Raw genomic sequence first — 16,362 nt, forward strand, 5'->3', positions numbered from 1 at the left:
AAGATACAAAAGAAAAATACTAAGGATATATTGAACTACTGGATTTGTCAACCCCCAACCACTACAATCAACCTAAATACTGTACAATGCAGAAATAATTATGATATTCAAAACGTTCAGAGAAGTGCATAAGCAAAATTGTAGCGTGTCGGAAAATAATCATACCAACCACTAAAAATACAAGAACAAATCGCAAAGTAATACACAGAAAAAATAATAAAAAAAAATTGTATCATTTACAAAATAAACAAAGGAAAAGTTTAATAAAATATATGTTAAATACCTCTTCCATTAGAAAATAATTTCAAGTAAAATCTCTAACAGACAAAATCATAATTAGTCCAGAAGCTAGTATCTTAATTGTTACCACAAAGCGATATCTATCCGAGATCAGATAATAATAACAAAAACTTAAACAATGCATTCAGCTAAGCTATTATGGCTTTTACAAAAGTAATAGTTTGGTAATTTATGTAAACAACAATTCAAAGTTCTCAAAATATTAAAAATTCATTTCTTAAATATTTCAAATATGTTATTTTCATTAGTAAAATAAATTTTTGAATATACTTACCCGATAATCATGTAGCTGTCAACTCCGTTGCCCGACAGAATTCTACGGGAGGGATACGCCAGCTATCACTATACTAGAAGGGGGTGTACTCACAAGCGCCACCTGTGGCCAGGTACTACAGTACTTGTTGTTGACGCCACCTCACTTTTTCCTCGGTCCACTGGTTCTCTATGGGGAGGAAGGGTGGGTCAATTAAATCATGATTATCGGGTAAGTATATTCAAAAATTTATTTTACTAATGAAAATAACATTTTTCAATATTAAACTTACCCGATAATCATGTAGCTGATTCACACCCAGGGGGGTGGGTGAAAAACCAGTGTACAAGACTAAAGGATAGCTAAGTATCCCGTATTTCATATAATCAGTTATCCACAATAACAATGAAATAATAAGTACCTGGTAAGGAAGTCGACTTGAACCGTTACTCTGCCTTTAATAAGATCGTCTTCCTTACTGAGCGCAGCGTTCCTCTTGGAAGGCTGAATCAACTCAAAGGTGCTAAAGTATACAGGGCTGCAACCCATACTAAAGGACCTCATCACAACCTTTAACCTCGGCACTTCTCAAGAAAGAATTGACCACCCGCCAAATCAACAAGGATGTGGAAGGCTTCTTAGCCGACCGTACAACCCATAAAAAGTATTCAAGAGAAAGGCTAAAAGGTTATGGGATTATGGGAATGTAGTGGCTGAGCCCTCGCCTACTACTGCATTCGTTGATACGAATGGTCCCAGGGTGTAGCAGTACTCGTAAAGAGACTGGACATCTTTGAGATAGAATGATGCGAACACTGACTTGCTTCTCCAATAGGTTGCATCCATAACACTCTGCAGAGAATGGCTCTGTTTGAAGGCCACTGAAGTAGCCACAGCTCCCACTTCATGTGTCCTTACCTTCAGCAAAGCAAGGTCTTCTTCCTTCAGATGAGAATGTGTTTCTCTAATCAGAAGCCTGAATAGTAAGAAACTGAGTTCTTAGAACTTGGAAAAGAAGGTTTCTTGATAGCACACTATAAGGCTTCTGATTGTCCTTGTAAAGGTTAAGACCTTTTTAGATAGTACCTAAGAGCTCTAACTGGGCAAAGTACTCTCTTCAGTTCATTCCCCACCAGTTGGACAGGCTTGGGATCTCGAACGACTTAGGCCAAGGACGTGAAGGAAGCTCGTTTAGCAAAAACCGAGCTGCAAGGAACATGTAGCCGTTTCAGATGTGAAAACAATGATCCTGCTGAAGGCGTGGATCTCACTTACTCTTTTAGCTGTTGTCAAGCACACGAGGAAAAGAGTTTTTAATGTGAGGTCCTAAAAAGAGGCTGATTGGAGAGGTTCAAATCTTGATGACATAAGGAACCTTAGGACCACGTCTAGATTCCAGCCTGGAGTGGACAACCGACGTTCCTTTGAGGTCTCAAAAGACCTAGGGAGGTCCTGTAGATCTTTGTTGGTGGAAAGATCCAAGCCTCTGTGGCAGAAAACCACTGCCAACAAACTTCTGTAACCCTTGATCGTAGGAGCTGAAAGGGATCTTACTTTCCTTAGATATAACAGGAAGTCAGCAATCTGGGTTACAGTGGTACTGGTTGAGGAAACTGCATTGGTCTTGTACCAGCTACGGAAGACTTCCCCTTGAGACTGATAGATTCTGAGAGTGGATGTTCTCCTTGCTTTGGCAATCGCTCTGGCTGCCTCCTTCGAAAAGCCCCTAGCTCTTGAGAGTCTTTCGAAAGTCTGAAGGCAGTCAGACGAAGAGCGTGGAGGATTGGGTGTACCTTCTTTACGTGAGGTAGACTTAGAAGGTTCACTCCTAGAGGAAGAGTCCTGGGAATGTCGACCAGCCATTGCAGTACCTCTAAGAACCATTCTCTCGCGGGCCAGAGCGGAGCCAACCAACGTCAGCCGTGTCCCTTTGCGAGAGGAGAACTTCTGAAGTACCCTGTTGACAATCTTGAACGGCGGGAATGCATACAGGTCGAGATGGAACCAATCCAGCAGAAAAGCATCCACGTGAACTGCTGCTGGGTCTGGAATCGGAGAACAATACAACAGGAGTCTCTAGGTTATCGAGGTAGCGAACAGATCTATGGTTGGCTGACCCCACAGGGCCCAAAGTCTGCTGCAAACATTCTTGAGAAGGGTCCACTCTGTGGGGATGACCTGACCCTTCCGGCTGAGGTGATCTGCCATGACATTCATACCGCCCTGAATGAACCTCGTTACCAGTTAGCTTTCGATCTTTAGACCAGATGAGGAGGTCCCTTGCGATCTAGAACAACTTCCACGAAAGAGTCCCTCCCTGCTTGAAGATGTAAGCCAGGGCTGTGGTGTTGTCAGAGTCCACCTCCACCACTTTGTTAAGCTGGAGGGACTTGAAGTTTATCAAGGCCAGAATAACCGCCAACAACTCCTTGCAATTGATGTGAAGTGTCCTTTGCTCCTGATTCCATGTTCCCGAGCATTCTTGTCCGTCCAAAGTCGCACCCCAGCCCGTGTCTGATGCGTCCGAGAGGAGACGGCGGTCGTGTTTCTGAACAGCCAAAGGTAGACTTCCTTGAGAAGAAAGCTGTTCTTACACCACGCGAGAGAAGACCTCCTCTCTTCGGAAACAGGAACTGAGACCGTCTCTAGCGTCATGTCCTTTATCCAGTGAGCAGCTAGATGATACTGAAGGGGGGGGGAGGTGGAGTCTCCCTAACACGATGAACAGGGCCAGCGATGAAAGTGTCCCTGTTAGACTCATCCACTACCTGACTGAGCATCGGTTCCTTCTCAGCATGCTCTGGATGCATTCTAGGGCTTGGAAGATCCTTGGGGCCGACGGAAAAGCCCGAAAAGCTCGACTCTGAAGATCCATACCCAAGGAGACAATGGTCTGGGATGGGACGAGCTGAGACTCCTCAAAATTGACCAGGAGGCCCAGTTCCTTGGTCAGATCCATAGTCCATTTGAAAATCTCCAGACAGCGACGACTTGTGGGAGCTCTTAAAAGCCAGTCGTCTGACGGAGCCGGACACAAGATCATGGTACTGCTGCACAGTCTGTGAACTGTCAACCATGGGCAAGCGAGGAAGTACAGTGACAACCCGAATCTGTCTAGACTGTCTGGGACGTACAGACAACTCCTTATCGGGTTGCTGAGGTTGCCGCACTGCGTCACAACAAGTCACTTCTGCTGGTTGTTGAACGTCTTCCCCGTGACACATTGACTCCGTAAACAAAAAATCCTCTAATAAGGACTAAGCTTGGACTGCATGTCTTGCAACACAGCTCAAGGTCTATGGGAGCAGGTGTGGTAACAGACGGGATTAGCGACTGAAGTGGAACCATTACCTTCCCTGGAAGCATGTTATGCTTAAATAAAAGTCCATAGGAGGCTACGCAGCTAAAGGCTCCCTCCAAATGACAGAGTCCTCAAGGGAATATCAGAAGGAGGGAGAAAAGCACTTTCTCATCTACAGGGACCATATCCGAGAAAAGCTAAGTTCTCTCAGTGAGGGTTTCACTGGTGCAAAAGCAGCAGACTAGAAGGCAACGTTATGAAACTGCTTGACAGTCTAGTGAGTTGGCAACAACCAAAGATGTGTGACTGAGAAGCATGCGGTAAGGTATGCAGAGCATGTTGTATGCAGAGTATGCTGTATGCAGAGCATGCTGTATGTAGAGCATGTTGTATGCAGAGCATGCTGAATGCAGAGCATGCTGTATGCAGAGCATGTTGTATGCAGAGCATGCTGAATGCAGAGCATGCTGAATGCAGAGCATGTTGTATGCAGAGCATGCTGTATGCAGAGCATGCTGTATGTAGAGCATGTTGTATGCAGAGCATGCTGAATGCAGAGCATGCTGTATGCAGAGCATGTTGTATGCAGAGCATGCTGTATGCAGAGCATGCTGTATGTAGAGCATGCTGTAAGGTAAGCAGAGCGTGTGCATGGCGTTTAACATTTCTCAGAAATTCCATGACCAGTGCTAGAGTGCTTTATGCATGCTTGCATGGGGTTTTAATATCAACATAATATTTACCTTACATTCATAACTCATGATTCTTTTGTTAAGCAAAATTAAGAAAGAGAGTCTATACTCTCTTAGACACCAACACTTCCGTCTAAGGGAAGGGTCGGCCATTTAAAGGTGAAAGAGAGTTCATACTCTCTTCGTCACCATAATTAATCAAATTAATTCCAAAAGCTAACTAAGCTAATATAGAAGTTTCCAGTATAGCGAATAGCTGCCAATTTTAGAGAAATACTTCACCAAACCGTGAACAATACTCCAAAATCATAAGCGTATCCAAGAACGTCTTGCCGGAAGCACGACAGAGGAAAAAGTGAGGTGGCGTCAACAACAAGTACTGTAGTACCTGGCCACAGGTGGCGCTTGTGAGTACACCCCCTTCTAGTATAGTGATAGCTGGCGTATCCCTCCCGTAGAATTCTGTCGGGCAACGGAGTTGACAGCTACATGATTATCGGGTAAGTTTAATATTGAAAATAATTTTTTACCCAAGGACCAATTTCGACTGTAGTATTAATCTCAATCTAGAACGTTATTCGCTCTTGAAAAAAACTGAAAATTCTAAAATCTAAAGTGTATAAATGAATTAGTTATTTATTCAGACTAACTTGAAACCTTAAAGAAAAAGCATTGAACACAATTGGCTGTCTAAATCTTAATTCTAGCCACTGCCCATTGCCTGCTATGAGTTTTCTGTTAACATTTGCAGTATACAATGATCATGAAATAATTAAAAAAAAAAAGTACTTACTGTATCAAAACTTTCTCTACCATAAACTTGCAAAACCTGTGAATGCTTTTAGCTGTTAAGTACTCTTAAGATAGAATCGTAAGTCAATTATTATGATGCCTTTTTTTTACTTTTGATGCTACCGACCATACTGTCCAAAGAAAGGATGGGCAAAATGCAGCCACTGACCAAACAAAGATTGAACAAAATGCAATGTACTGAATTCTAAATTAAAGAACAACGCAACATTTAAATTTTCTATGGAAAAATACAAATCACCTTTCTATGATGATATACTATAAATAACAAGGAACATAGAGTGACACCACTTCTATCTGAAAGGGATTAAACAACTAAAGTTCTTGGTTCTAACATTATTTTGTGTGATTCTTTATAAGATACTTCCGGGAGCAGTACACAGTATATACAATACATGCTCCATTCACAGACAAATCGGTTATTTATCACTAATATTACCAGTATAATCATATAGCACGATAGGTTTACAACTCTAACAGGTATAACCCTTAACTCAAACTAGGATTGCTTGAAGGATCTGTTCATGAAAGAGATGTAGAAGTCAAACCAAGGTAAATTTATAGTCTGATGATGCAGAGAAAAAAAAAAAGAATGTCTATGAGGGGACAATCAGGAGCTGAAAAGAAGCGTTCATACCATTTACAGGTAACACAGAACATTTATGCAATTATAACAAAAGCATTAATTAAAAATTTAGAAATACCAAAGATTTTTACAAAAAAACACTTTAACTCTAGTAATTTCCCCAATACAGTACTGAATATCATGATGGGTAACTAAAATCATTATCATAAAACAATTCAATCACTGTCTCTCACTAGACGATTCACAAGGCTCACCCCCGAAGGATATGTTAAAAATGCTAAGTGAATATTGGAGTAAAATAGAATTAAAATAGGTGGACAAATCAGTAGTAAGAGACCAAAGGGATTGGATGAAAACGGCATAAAGCACTGCTGCTGGGAATCTATGGATATTCAACAGCACCTCTGGTATCATCTACAGTGCCATGCAAAACAAGTTGACTAAATCAATTGATTTAACAATGGAAATTGGAATGACTATAGCAATCAACAAGGGAACCGAGATGATTTCAAAACACTATGATGGACATACAAAAAGTATAAACATTTCGTTATAATGTTGCTTACCAGAAATATTAAAATGTGTTTAAGGAATACAGTACTAAGTTAATACAGTATTTCATGTGTCTTAAATTGAACAGATTTTCCTTTACAGATTTTATTTTTCTGATTTTATGACTGATATAATCCTTAATATATTGTACTCCTCATCTTAAACCAAAACCTTTTCTAAGAAATTGGTTGTTATAAATTACTTACTAAAAATTATAAATTACCTTCCTAAACCTCAAGAAAGTAAAATTTAACATGTTTTAAAGTAATTTATTACTTTAGATACTATTTTCTGTATAAACTGGAATTCATCACAATACTGTTTACCCTTATCATCATCAGCCAACACTACTCATAGCTACATGTAAGCTGTGATGTTGGCGGCCGCAATACAGTATAAAATAATTTACTATGAAAATTTATACTTTTGAGCATTGCCTTGGGATGCTACCCAAATGCTTAAAACTATTAGTTATAGTTGAGTAGTTAGACATTATCAGCAGGACAAACCTTTTCCTTTTAAACTTGGGCTAGGTCATTCATATGAAGCAACATTGGTCACAACTTGTAACCAATTAGTAATATCCTTCCAGTTATTCACTTTACAAATAAAAAAAAAGCTCCTGAAGATTGGGTTTGCATCTCCTGACATATAAAAATAACTTTTAAAATCTTTAATATAAACTGTAACTTTACATATGCCCTTTCCACTACTGAAATGGAGAGATTCAAAGCCAACCAAGTCCCAAGTATGTTAAATAATTCAAACTTGTTTTTAATATCTGCTAAGAGCTTAAATTCCTTTCATCTTTCCAAAGGTCATTCTTCGTCTGATGAAAAAACTTTTTGTGGCAGTAGCTCTTAACCGCTATAGACCATTGGAGAGATGCACCTAATGTACTCATTGAAGCTAGTACTGTAAACTTTATTAGGCACCAAATCAAACAGCTGAGGAAACTATATTATGATATGAAGCCCTCACTTAACTAGCCATCTGACAACCAACTAATATTCTTCATAGGCATCAAGGGACTAGTTCATGTTGTCAATCGAATAAAAAGAAAAGAAATTGAATTGTACTTATAGGGGCTTATTTTAATCTTCCTAGGTATTGTGGAAATAGAACTTAGTATAAAACATCACCAACTATTGTCACATCCTCAGAATCCTCAAGTACGGTATTAAATATGAAATTTTTGCCATTTAGTGAGGTAAGACTGGATGGAGTCCAGACTCTTACTGCTCCCTTGCAGATCTGTTATAACTAGCAACAAGTTCATTTCATATATGGTTCTGCAAGGTCTCATTAACTTCAATTATTAATCATTCACAGGTCATGATATGGAGAGAATTTCTTCTGAACTGCCAAGGAAGAATATTAGCCAGGACAGAGATAGTATAGGCTCCATAACATTATTACTGAAGCCCAAACGAATGAGTGTTATTCTTTTGGTAAGAGCTACTACTTTAGACAAGGAGAGAGGTTTTTGAAGCCTATTAATAAGACAAGGCATAAAATCTGATATTGATATATCAAATACATGACCCACTTTTCTGCATCCCCTAGAACACAGGAAAACACTTTGGTGTTTACAATGCTCCTCTCTTGAAGACTGGTTTTATAAATATGTGCTGTATATCCTGTGGGAGGGTGGGCTGTGCCACCCTAGCAGTACCAGCCAAACTCGGTTGAATCCCTTGTCAGGCTAGGAGGAACGTAGAGAGGAGACATCCCCTTTTTTGTTTCATTTGTTTGATGTCGGCTACCCCCCAAAACTGGGGGAAGTGCCTTGTTATATGTATGTATGTATGTATATCCTAAAATTAAATTTACCATGTTTTTCCTTTCAATAGAGTTAATCTCTAGTACATTATCTAAGGTAACCTGGCAAAATTATCAGTTAAAATGTCTGGTTTAGTGAACTGTGATCTTCACCAAGGAAATGTAAGAATAGGAAAATAGGTCAAAGTCAAAATCCCTTAATCCACAGGGTATACAAGAAATGAAAGCTTGGTGGGTAAGATGGAATGCATGATTTACAAAAAAAATTACTTTGAGTTAACATTTATAAATGAAAAAAATCACTCGCTCAATAAGAAAACTAATTAACATGTACTAAAATAAGTACTGAAAACTCAATTCTTTATAAATGCTTGAGTGAGTCTTTCTATGTGAAATTATCTGCTTCATTTTTACTTTTTTTTCAAAATGCAAATCTTAAAAATAAATTTCACGCTGCTTAAATAGTTCAGTAGAACAAAAGAAATATATGATTTTTGTTTTAAACCAGTGAGACTAACCTAAGTAATGAAAGAAAAGGAAATGTCCTATTTAGTTTTAAAACTGTGAGAGTAACCTAACTAATTGAAAGAAAAAGAAAAAAGTTTTATTTTTTCTTAACCTGCGTGACTTGACAAAACTAAATAAAAGGTCTTATCTTTCTAAACCAGTGAAACTAACCCAATTATTGAAATAGAGAAAGAAATGTCTGATTTTGGTTTAAACCTGCGAGACTAACCTAATTAATGAAAGGGAGAAATATTTCATTCTGTTTTTCATTTGTGAGACTAACCCAACTAAGAGAGAAAGAGAGAAAAGTGTGTTATTGTATTAAATCTGTAAGACTAACCTAACTAATGAAAGAGAAAGAAATATCTAATTTTGTTTTAGATCTGTGAGAGTAATTTAACTAACAAAAGAGAGAAAGATATGTCTGATTTTGTTATAAACCTATGAAACTAACCAAACTTATCAAGGAGAAAAAAAAAAAAGCTTGATTTCTTTTTAAATCTGAGAGATTAACCTAACTAATAAAAGAGAGACATACATATTTGATTTTGTTTTAAACCTAAGAGACTAACCTAAATAATGAGGAAAAGAAATGTCAGATTTTGTTATAAATTTAAGAGCCTACCCTACTTATGAAAGAGAAAGAAATATCTGATTTTGTGTTAAACCTTAGACTAACCTAAATAATGAAAAAAAAAGAAACATTTGAGTTTGTTACTAACTTAGACTAACCTAAATAATGAAATAAAAAGAAACATTTGAGTTTGTTACTGACTTAGACTAAACTAAGTAATGAAAGAAAGGAATGTCTGATTTTGTTTTATATCTGTAAGAATGATCTAACTACGGAAAAAGAGAAAGAAATGTATGACTGTTTTAAAGCTGTGAGATTACCCTAACTAATGAACAAATTATAGGAATCTCAAAACACAATAAAGTGCTATAAATCATGGCTATCTTTAAATACAGTACTGTAAAACTTCACATTGTTCACTGGTAAAATAATAATAAATATGCTCTATTTCACTAGTAAAAGTACAAACTTATTAAACTGGTTTGATGCGTAAAAAGGTTTAGCAATCTCTTTCAGGTCCTACTCATTGCCAGAAAGAAAATTAGTTCAGCCTCCCATACTCCAAACAAAATACAAATAATTTAAAATTGTTAAAATACTCTATCATAAATTGCATGGATTTATTTTGTTCAATTTTATCACACCACTTCTCTTCATTTACACGATTTGAAATGGAAAATCTACATTAATTCGTCACTTGACTTTAATAGAAATATATATTTCTGCTTAAAACTATCTCATAATATTAATTTTCTTATAATAAAGTCACCAAGTTAAACATAATTCAAGAATTAAAACATCGCAAAAACTTTTACTTCTCTGTAATTTCTGTAAAGAATAAAAAACTTAATTATTTCCCTGCCTTCCTATTAAGCCATGTAATGATTTAATTACACTGTATAACAAAATTGATAAAGAATAGTCACTCATATTCATTGATTACTTATAACTTGCATCCTCCTTACATCGATCTAGATTTGATTTGTGAATTTTGGCCATGTGGCCGGGCGCTGTAAGGCCATTCAGCGTTAATGTGCAATAGTGGGAAGACCCCAGAGAGGAATTTTGAAGCTGAAAAAGGATGGACAGTAAATTGTCCTTTAATCTTCATAGAAAATATCGTCGCCCTCATAAACTAACTGCCTAAGTCATTTTCTCCACTTGTTGGGAAATAAAAAAAACCTTCTCATTTCCTAATTCTTTATAACATTGTATTGAGCTTCAATTAACAAATTCTAATTCACAAATTCTTCTATTAAGAATTTGTGAATCGAAACTCAAGACAATGATATAAAGAATTAGGAAATGAGAAGGTTTTTTTTATTTCCCAACAAGTGGAGAAAATGACTTAGGCAGTTAGTTTATGAGGGTGACAATGTGTCAGTTGCTATCTATAGTATTTAGATAACTCACTTCATTTTAAATTGTGCAAAACACTAAAGTGCACCTAGAAACTGCCAACCAAATACTGGGAAAAGTCTAGGACTGGGACTTGTATGATTGGCCTAGTAGATTAGTTAAATTGTTTTAGTATATAAAATTCACCCAATTTGAATGTTTTGGGTAATAAAAATATTATAATTATCTTTAATGAAAAATCAATATCTGGAGTTTTGCAATTGTAAAATAGTAAATCTTCAAAATTCTGGAAGACAAACATTGGGCTGACAGACTAAGCACGAGACCAACAAATTCATCTTCCGTGAAATCACTTGAGATTTATATACTAAATTTTATTTCGTAAGGTAAACTCTTCATAGAGTACCACACACTCCCCGTTGAACAGTAAAAAAAAAAAGAAAAATTGGCATTACCAAATTACATAAGCATTCTATACTTTAGCGCTGTCACTATTTGTACTCTAACTAATCTTTATTCAAACTTCATCTTTAAATATATAGAATGGCCAAACATAATCTTTATAATTGTCCGTCAATATGTATGACTCCTCTTAAATCTTGTCCAAAGTATTATTCAACTAAAAAATTCTAATCCTACTGCTAGCTAAAATTGATGTTGGCTGCAGTCGCAAAAATATATACTGTATATAAAAAAGGAAATTTTTTAATGTAATAGTGCTAGCCCACAATAATCAATTATCTTCAAATTACTATTTTAATAAAAATTAAAGCAGTGATTTGTTAATTACCCAAGCAAAGCTGTCCAATCTATTTTGTGCCAACATTAACATTTCGAGGGAAAAAAAAAAAAAGATATAGAGAGAACATACTTGAAATGAATAAGGGAAAATTTTTCTTCAATGTAGAGATCTGATTAGAGTTTTCCATTCTTCCCCTAATCCGTTTGTTCTTACAAATATTTTTCTTTGTGCAAAATGACAGAAAAAATAGTTAAAATGCCATGCAAAAGATTGCAATACTTAACTATGATAAAACAGCTTTATTTGTAAATTTTCTAAATCAAAATAGCGTAATTTTTAAATCATTACAACTTTTATAATGAACCAATCTGTCACAAACATTTTGCAGTACTTCAACCAGGACACAAAGATTAATAGATTAACATACATAGACTATGGACACACATCAATCTAAGAGCCAGAAGTACTAATGTCCTTAAACTTAAGATACTGACAATGAAAGGTCTAAAACAAACACGAAATACATGCTTTTAACAACATAGTATTAAAAGATAAAGCAAAGCAAGACCTGTTACCTACAGAGTAATACAAACAAACTTAGTCAAGTAATAGCAATTAAGCACTAAAATGAAACCTCATGATAAAATACACATTAATATCAATACCTCCTTTGACCCGGAGTCTTTAAAAAATCAATTCAGAGTCAATAACTTCATAATCACCGATACAATTAGTGAAAACAACTGAAACAGCCAACAGAAATATTTTCAAGGAAAACAAGCAACAAATGGACTATGTTTAATTGTAAGGAATTGAAAAGCAAACTGTACACAAGTTCATTTTCTAATAACCCTAGTATGACTACACTCATTCTCTATACTGTACAGTATATAGATATAAATCATACTTCAATCTAATAAATGTAGAAGCATTACAACCAACTCTTGTGCTGATTGTGCAAAATGGAACACAGTGTTCATGTTCAACTCCATGGTATAAGTACCTCTATTACCTTTTACAATGGGGAACAAAATAATATGTAAAAGAAAGTTATAAATGGCTTAGGCCAAACCCTACTGAAACTCATCAAAGTTTTGATATGTCTCCTATTTCCAGAGAGAAAGTCTTTTACACATATACTAAATATGCATCAATTATTCTTCAATATATATAGCTAGATAAAATTAGGTTCCTCCTTTTCATATTAAGTTTAATTAAAAAAAGATCTTCCATAAATGCAATCTTAATTGGCATCAACTGCCATAGGTGGTAAAACACCTGAGGTGCTTTAAATAACGTAAAGAGAAATCTGTACAATCAATAACACAGAAACGTAATGTAGGATGATACATGACAAGATTCACTTAATGATATATTACAACATATGTCAAGCAATATGAGACAACCCTTTGAAGACTTTCATCATAACTACGGTAACACACATTATACAATCACTACTATACTTCACTTAGCTTTATCTGTCCTTGAGGAGTTTGTATCGTCTTGTTGATCTTCCACAGAAAAGGCCAATAATGAAAATGATGCCAACAATCGTAATGAGACTGAGAATTATATAATTCCTCCCTGGCGAGATTGATACTTGTCTTACCAAGTCATCCAGGGAACTGAGCTTGGAAACCTGTTGAAAATTGATAATTTGGGTGAGTTAAACATCAATTACATTTCAGTGAACAATAAAGGTATGGAGGACTTCATAATATCTGTAACAAACATTAAACAAAAACACTTTTAGGTGTAGGGGAAATAAAAAATTTCAAAATTTATTTCAGATGAAAACCTCCCATTATAAGACAGATGGCAGTTGAATCAAGTTAGTTCAAACAGCTACTGAAATACTTCTAGTTTTATAAATAAGGCATTTCAAACAGCCCATGACAGGGATATCCTACAGTGTGGCAATCACAGCACTTTGATGGCAGACCAAAAGGTTTTAACTCAACTGCACTGCTATTTGCAGCTATATTTTGTTTCCCTTTCCTCTCTTAGCATTTAAATTTCTAAATTCTTTCAGCAGACCAGAGTTTTGTGCTAATTAATTGTTCAAAGAAAGCATCAGAAACAAAATTCCAGTTTGTGTCTGTAAAATCAAAGGTCTAAATATAAAGCTAGATAGGCAACATTTGCCAAGCAAATACAGCATATTTCACTACATCTCCCTCCCTATGCAACCATGGACTGGTCATTATTAATCTCTTCCAGAAATGGATCCCCAATAGATTTACCATCATACCACCACCCTACTCCTAAAGGGGCATTTTCGGATTGAAGCCTTTTTGGTCTAAAAAATGGCCGAAACTATCCTCATCCCTATTCATAGCAATTCCAGATAAAGACATCCCCTATCAAAATATTATATAACTTAATATCATAAAGAAAAACCCAATGGTGATCAAGAGAAGAAAAGATAAATAAATACTGTATATCAAACTCGTAAACGCAACTATAAAGCTGGAAGACGTAGGAACTATGACACATCCATGCCCAATTACTTGCCATCAACCTCCAGATGACTTATACTTACTACAGGGGAGGGGGATTTTACAAGGACAGAAATTTCTATTTTACGGTAGACATTGGCATAATTGTAAATAGCCTCTTGAGAAAAGCAATATGAGCTTCAGGAGTTTCATATCAATAATTACATTTTCGAGAACTTTTTAGTAAAATTGTATTTAATTTACCTTTATAGCCACCTGGTACATTTCTCGTCGCTCTCGTAACTTTTCCCTACATTCGGTTTGCAGAGCACCTGAGTTTCGCTCCAGAACATCAAACAGGCATGCCAAGTCTGAAATTATAAGGAAAATGCAAGCACGTTATAAAATCTTTTAAATTCTAATACAGTGGCAGTAGTACTCAAACAACAGGCCATTAGTTTTGTCCTTACTTTCTTTAATACTGGGCATCATGTAAAATATAACTAAAGAAATAAGGGCCCCATTAAGAAAATATCACAGAGTAATAGCAATGGAGAAAATGCAACTATGAAACCTATGAATACTTCATAAAAAGTAAGGGAGGGGGAACTTTCAAAATCAAGTCTTAATATAATAAGGAAAGAAAATAAGACAGTACTGGGTATCCAAGCCATAGTTATTACCATAAAGGCTTAATTGTTTTACTAATATATTAGAGGCCTAAGCCTACTGGAAGGAAAAAACAGGAAAATTTTAGTTTTTTGGGCAAGCATCAATATAACAATGTTTCGAAAAAAAAAGTAATACAGTATGAACATCAGGGGAGGTTCATAAAAATAATACAGTATAATATCTATTAAAGGTTGTTCAGCCATCTCATGTGACATACGCCAAATTTAGTTGCCCCATGTTGGATGGCTATCAAATAGTCATGTTTTCAAAGCTCAAATGTGCAACAGTCTTTATATCATGACAGCAGCCACCCTTTGAGATACTACTGCTAGAGAGTTATTGGGTCCTTTGACTGGCCAGACAGTACTACATTGGATCCCTCTCTCTGGTTACGGCTCATTTTGTCTTTGCCTACCCATACACTGAATAGTCTAGCCTATTCTTACCACATTCTCCTCTGTCTCATACACCTGACAACACTAATATTACCAAACAATTCTTCTTTGCTCAAAGGGTTAAGTACTACAATGTAATTTTTCAGTGACTACCTTCCCTTGGGAAGGGTAGAAGGGACTTTTTAGCTATGGTAGGCAGCTCTTCTAAGAGAAGGACACTCCTAAATCAAACCATTGTTTTCTTGTCTTGGCTAGTGCCATAGCCTCTGTACCATGGCCTTCTACTATCTTAGATTAGAGTTCTCTTGCCCGAGGCATGCTGTTCTATCTTATTTTCCTTCATCTTGTTTTTTTCAATTTTTATAGTTTATATTTGAAGCCTTCATCTTGTTTTTTTTAATTTTTATAGTTTATATTTGAAGCTAATTTAATGTTACTGCTCTTGAAATATCTAATTTTGATTGTTTATTCTCTCTTGTTTATTTACTTCCTTGTTTCCTTTCCTAACTGGGCTATTTTTCTCTGTTGGAGCCCTTGGGCTTATAGCATCTTGCTTTTTCAACTAGAGTTATAGCCTAGCATATTATTATTATTATTATAATAATAACAATAAAAATAAAAATAAAAATAAAATAAAATAAAAAAATAAAATAATAATAATAACATCAATAATAATAATAATAATAATAATAATATTTCAAAATCATAGGTTGGAATGCCCTTGTTCAAGCACATTTTCCTTTGCCCATATATTTCATGAGCTTTGATATATTTATTCTTATAAATCATATAACACCAATCTAGTTCTACTACTTTCTTTGTCTTAACTGAATGGACATTCAATTCCGTGAAAGCTTGGTTCGCACACTAATGGCCTTTTTATTTGATTTATAAAAAATTTTGCATACCAAGAATAATAGGTTTTTATTTGTTTTTAGGTGTCTATCAAGAATACTGGTAAAGTTATTTCAACTTACGGTGTCCTCTTTCTTTTCCCTCACAGAACTTGTTGTCATCAACAGTACAAGCAGCATTTAGAACAGGATCGACGTGTATATCTGCCCGTTGGGTTTCAATGACGTGAGCAATATGTTCTTGGCAATCAGGTTTCAACGCATTGGCATCAAACTTGAGTTTCAGGCATTCTTCCATGCGACCATGGCCATCATTGTTTAGATAATCAGGGCATAAAACCTTCATCTGTAAAAGTAAATGAGGAATCAAATATTTATATTCCATGATAATCAACAATAAATCAATATCAAAACAATTAAGAAAGTGTTTATTATGACCAAAATTGTTTATAGAAATCACTAACATAACCCATTTTTTTAAAAAAACCCAGTATTAACCATAAAATTAATGTCATCATACAAACCCATCAATTACATAGAGAACT

At 35.6% G+C, this 16,362-nt stretch overlaps 1 protein-coding gene across 1 annotated transcript in view; it reads right to left on the reverse strand.

The window, feature by feature from the left end:
* Window positions 1-12,548: 12,548 nt before the first annotated feature.
* LOC137634766 (Golgi apparatus protein 1-like) overlaps window positions 12,549-16,362 on the reverse strand; it is an 86,069-nt gene continuing 82,255 nt past the window's right edge. The window contains exons 18-20 of the mRNA XM_068367288.1: window positions 15,941-16,163; window positions 14,161-14,267; window positions 12,549-13,097 (exon numbers count right to left, since the gene is read on the reverse strand). Of these exons, the coding sequence (XP_068223389.1) occupies window positions 12,933-13,097; window positions 14,161-14,267; window positions 15,941-16,163 (495 nt within the window). The 3' untranslated portion in view covers window positions 12,549-12,932. The remainder of the gene's footprint in view (window positions 13,098-14,160; window positions 14,268-15,940; window positions 16,164-16,362) is intronic.

The sequence above is a fragment of the Palaemon carinicauda genome, chromosome 45, assembly GCF_036898095.1.
Source record: "Palaemon carinicauda isolate YSFRI2023 chromosome 45, ASM3689809v2, whole genome shotgun sequence".
NCBI lineage: Eukaryota > Metazoa > Arthropoda > Malacostraca > Decapoda > Palaemonidae > Palaemon > Palaemon carinicauda.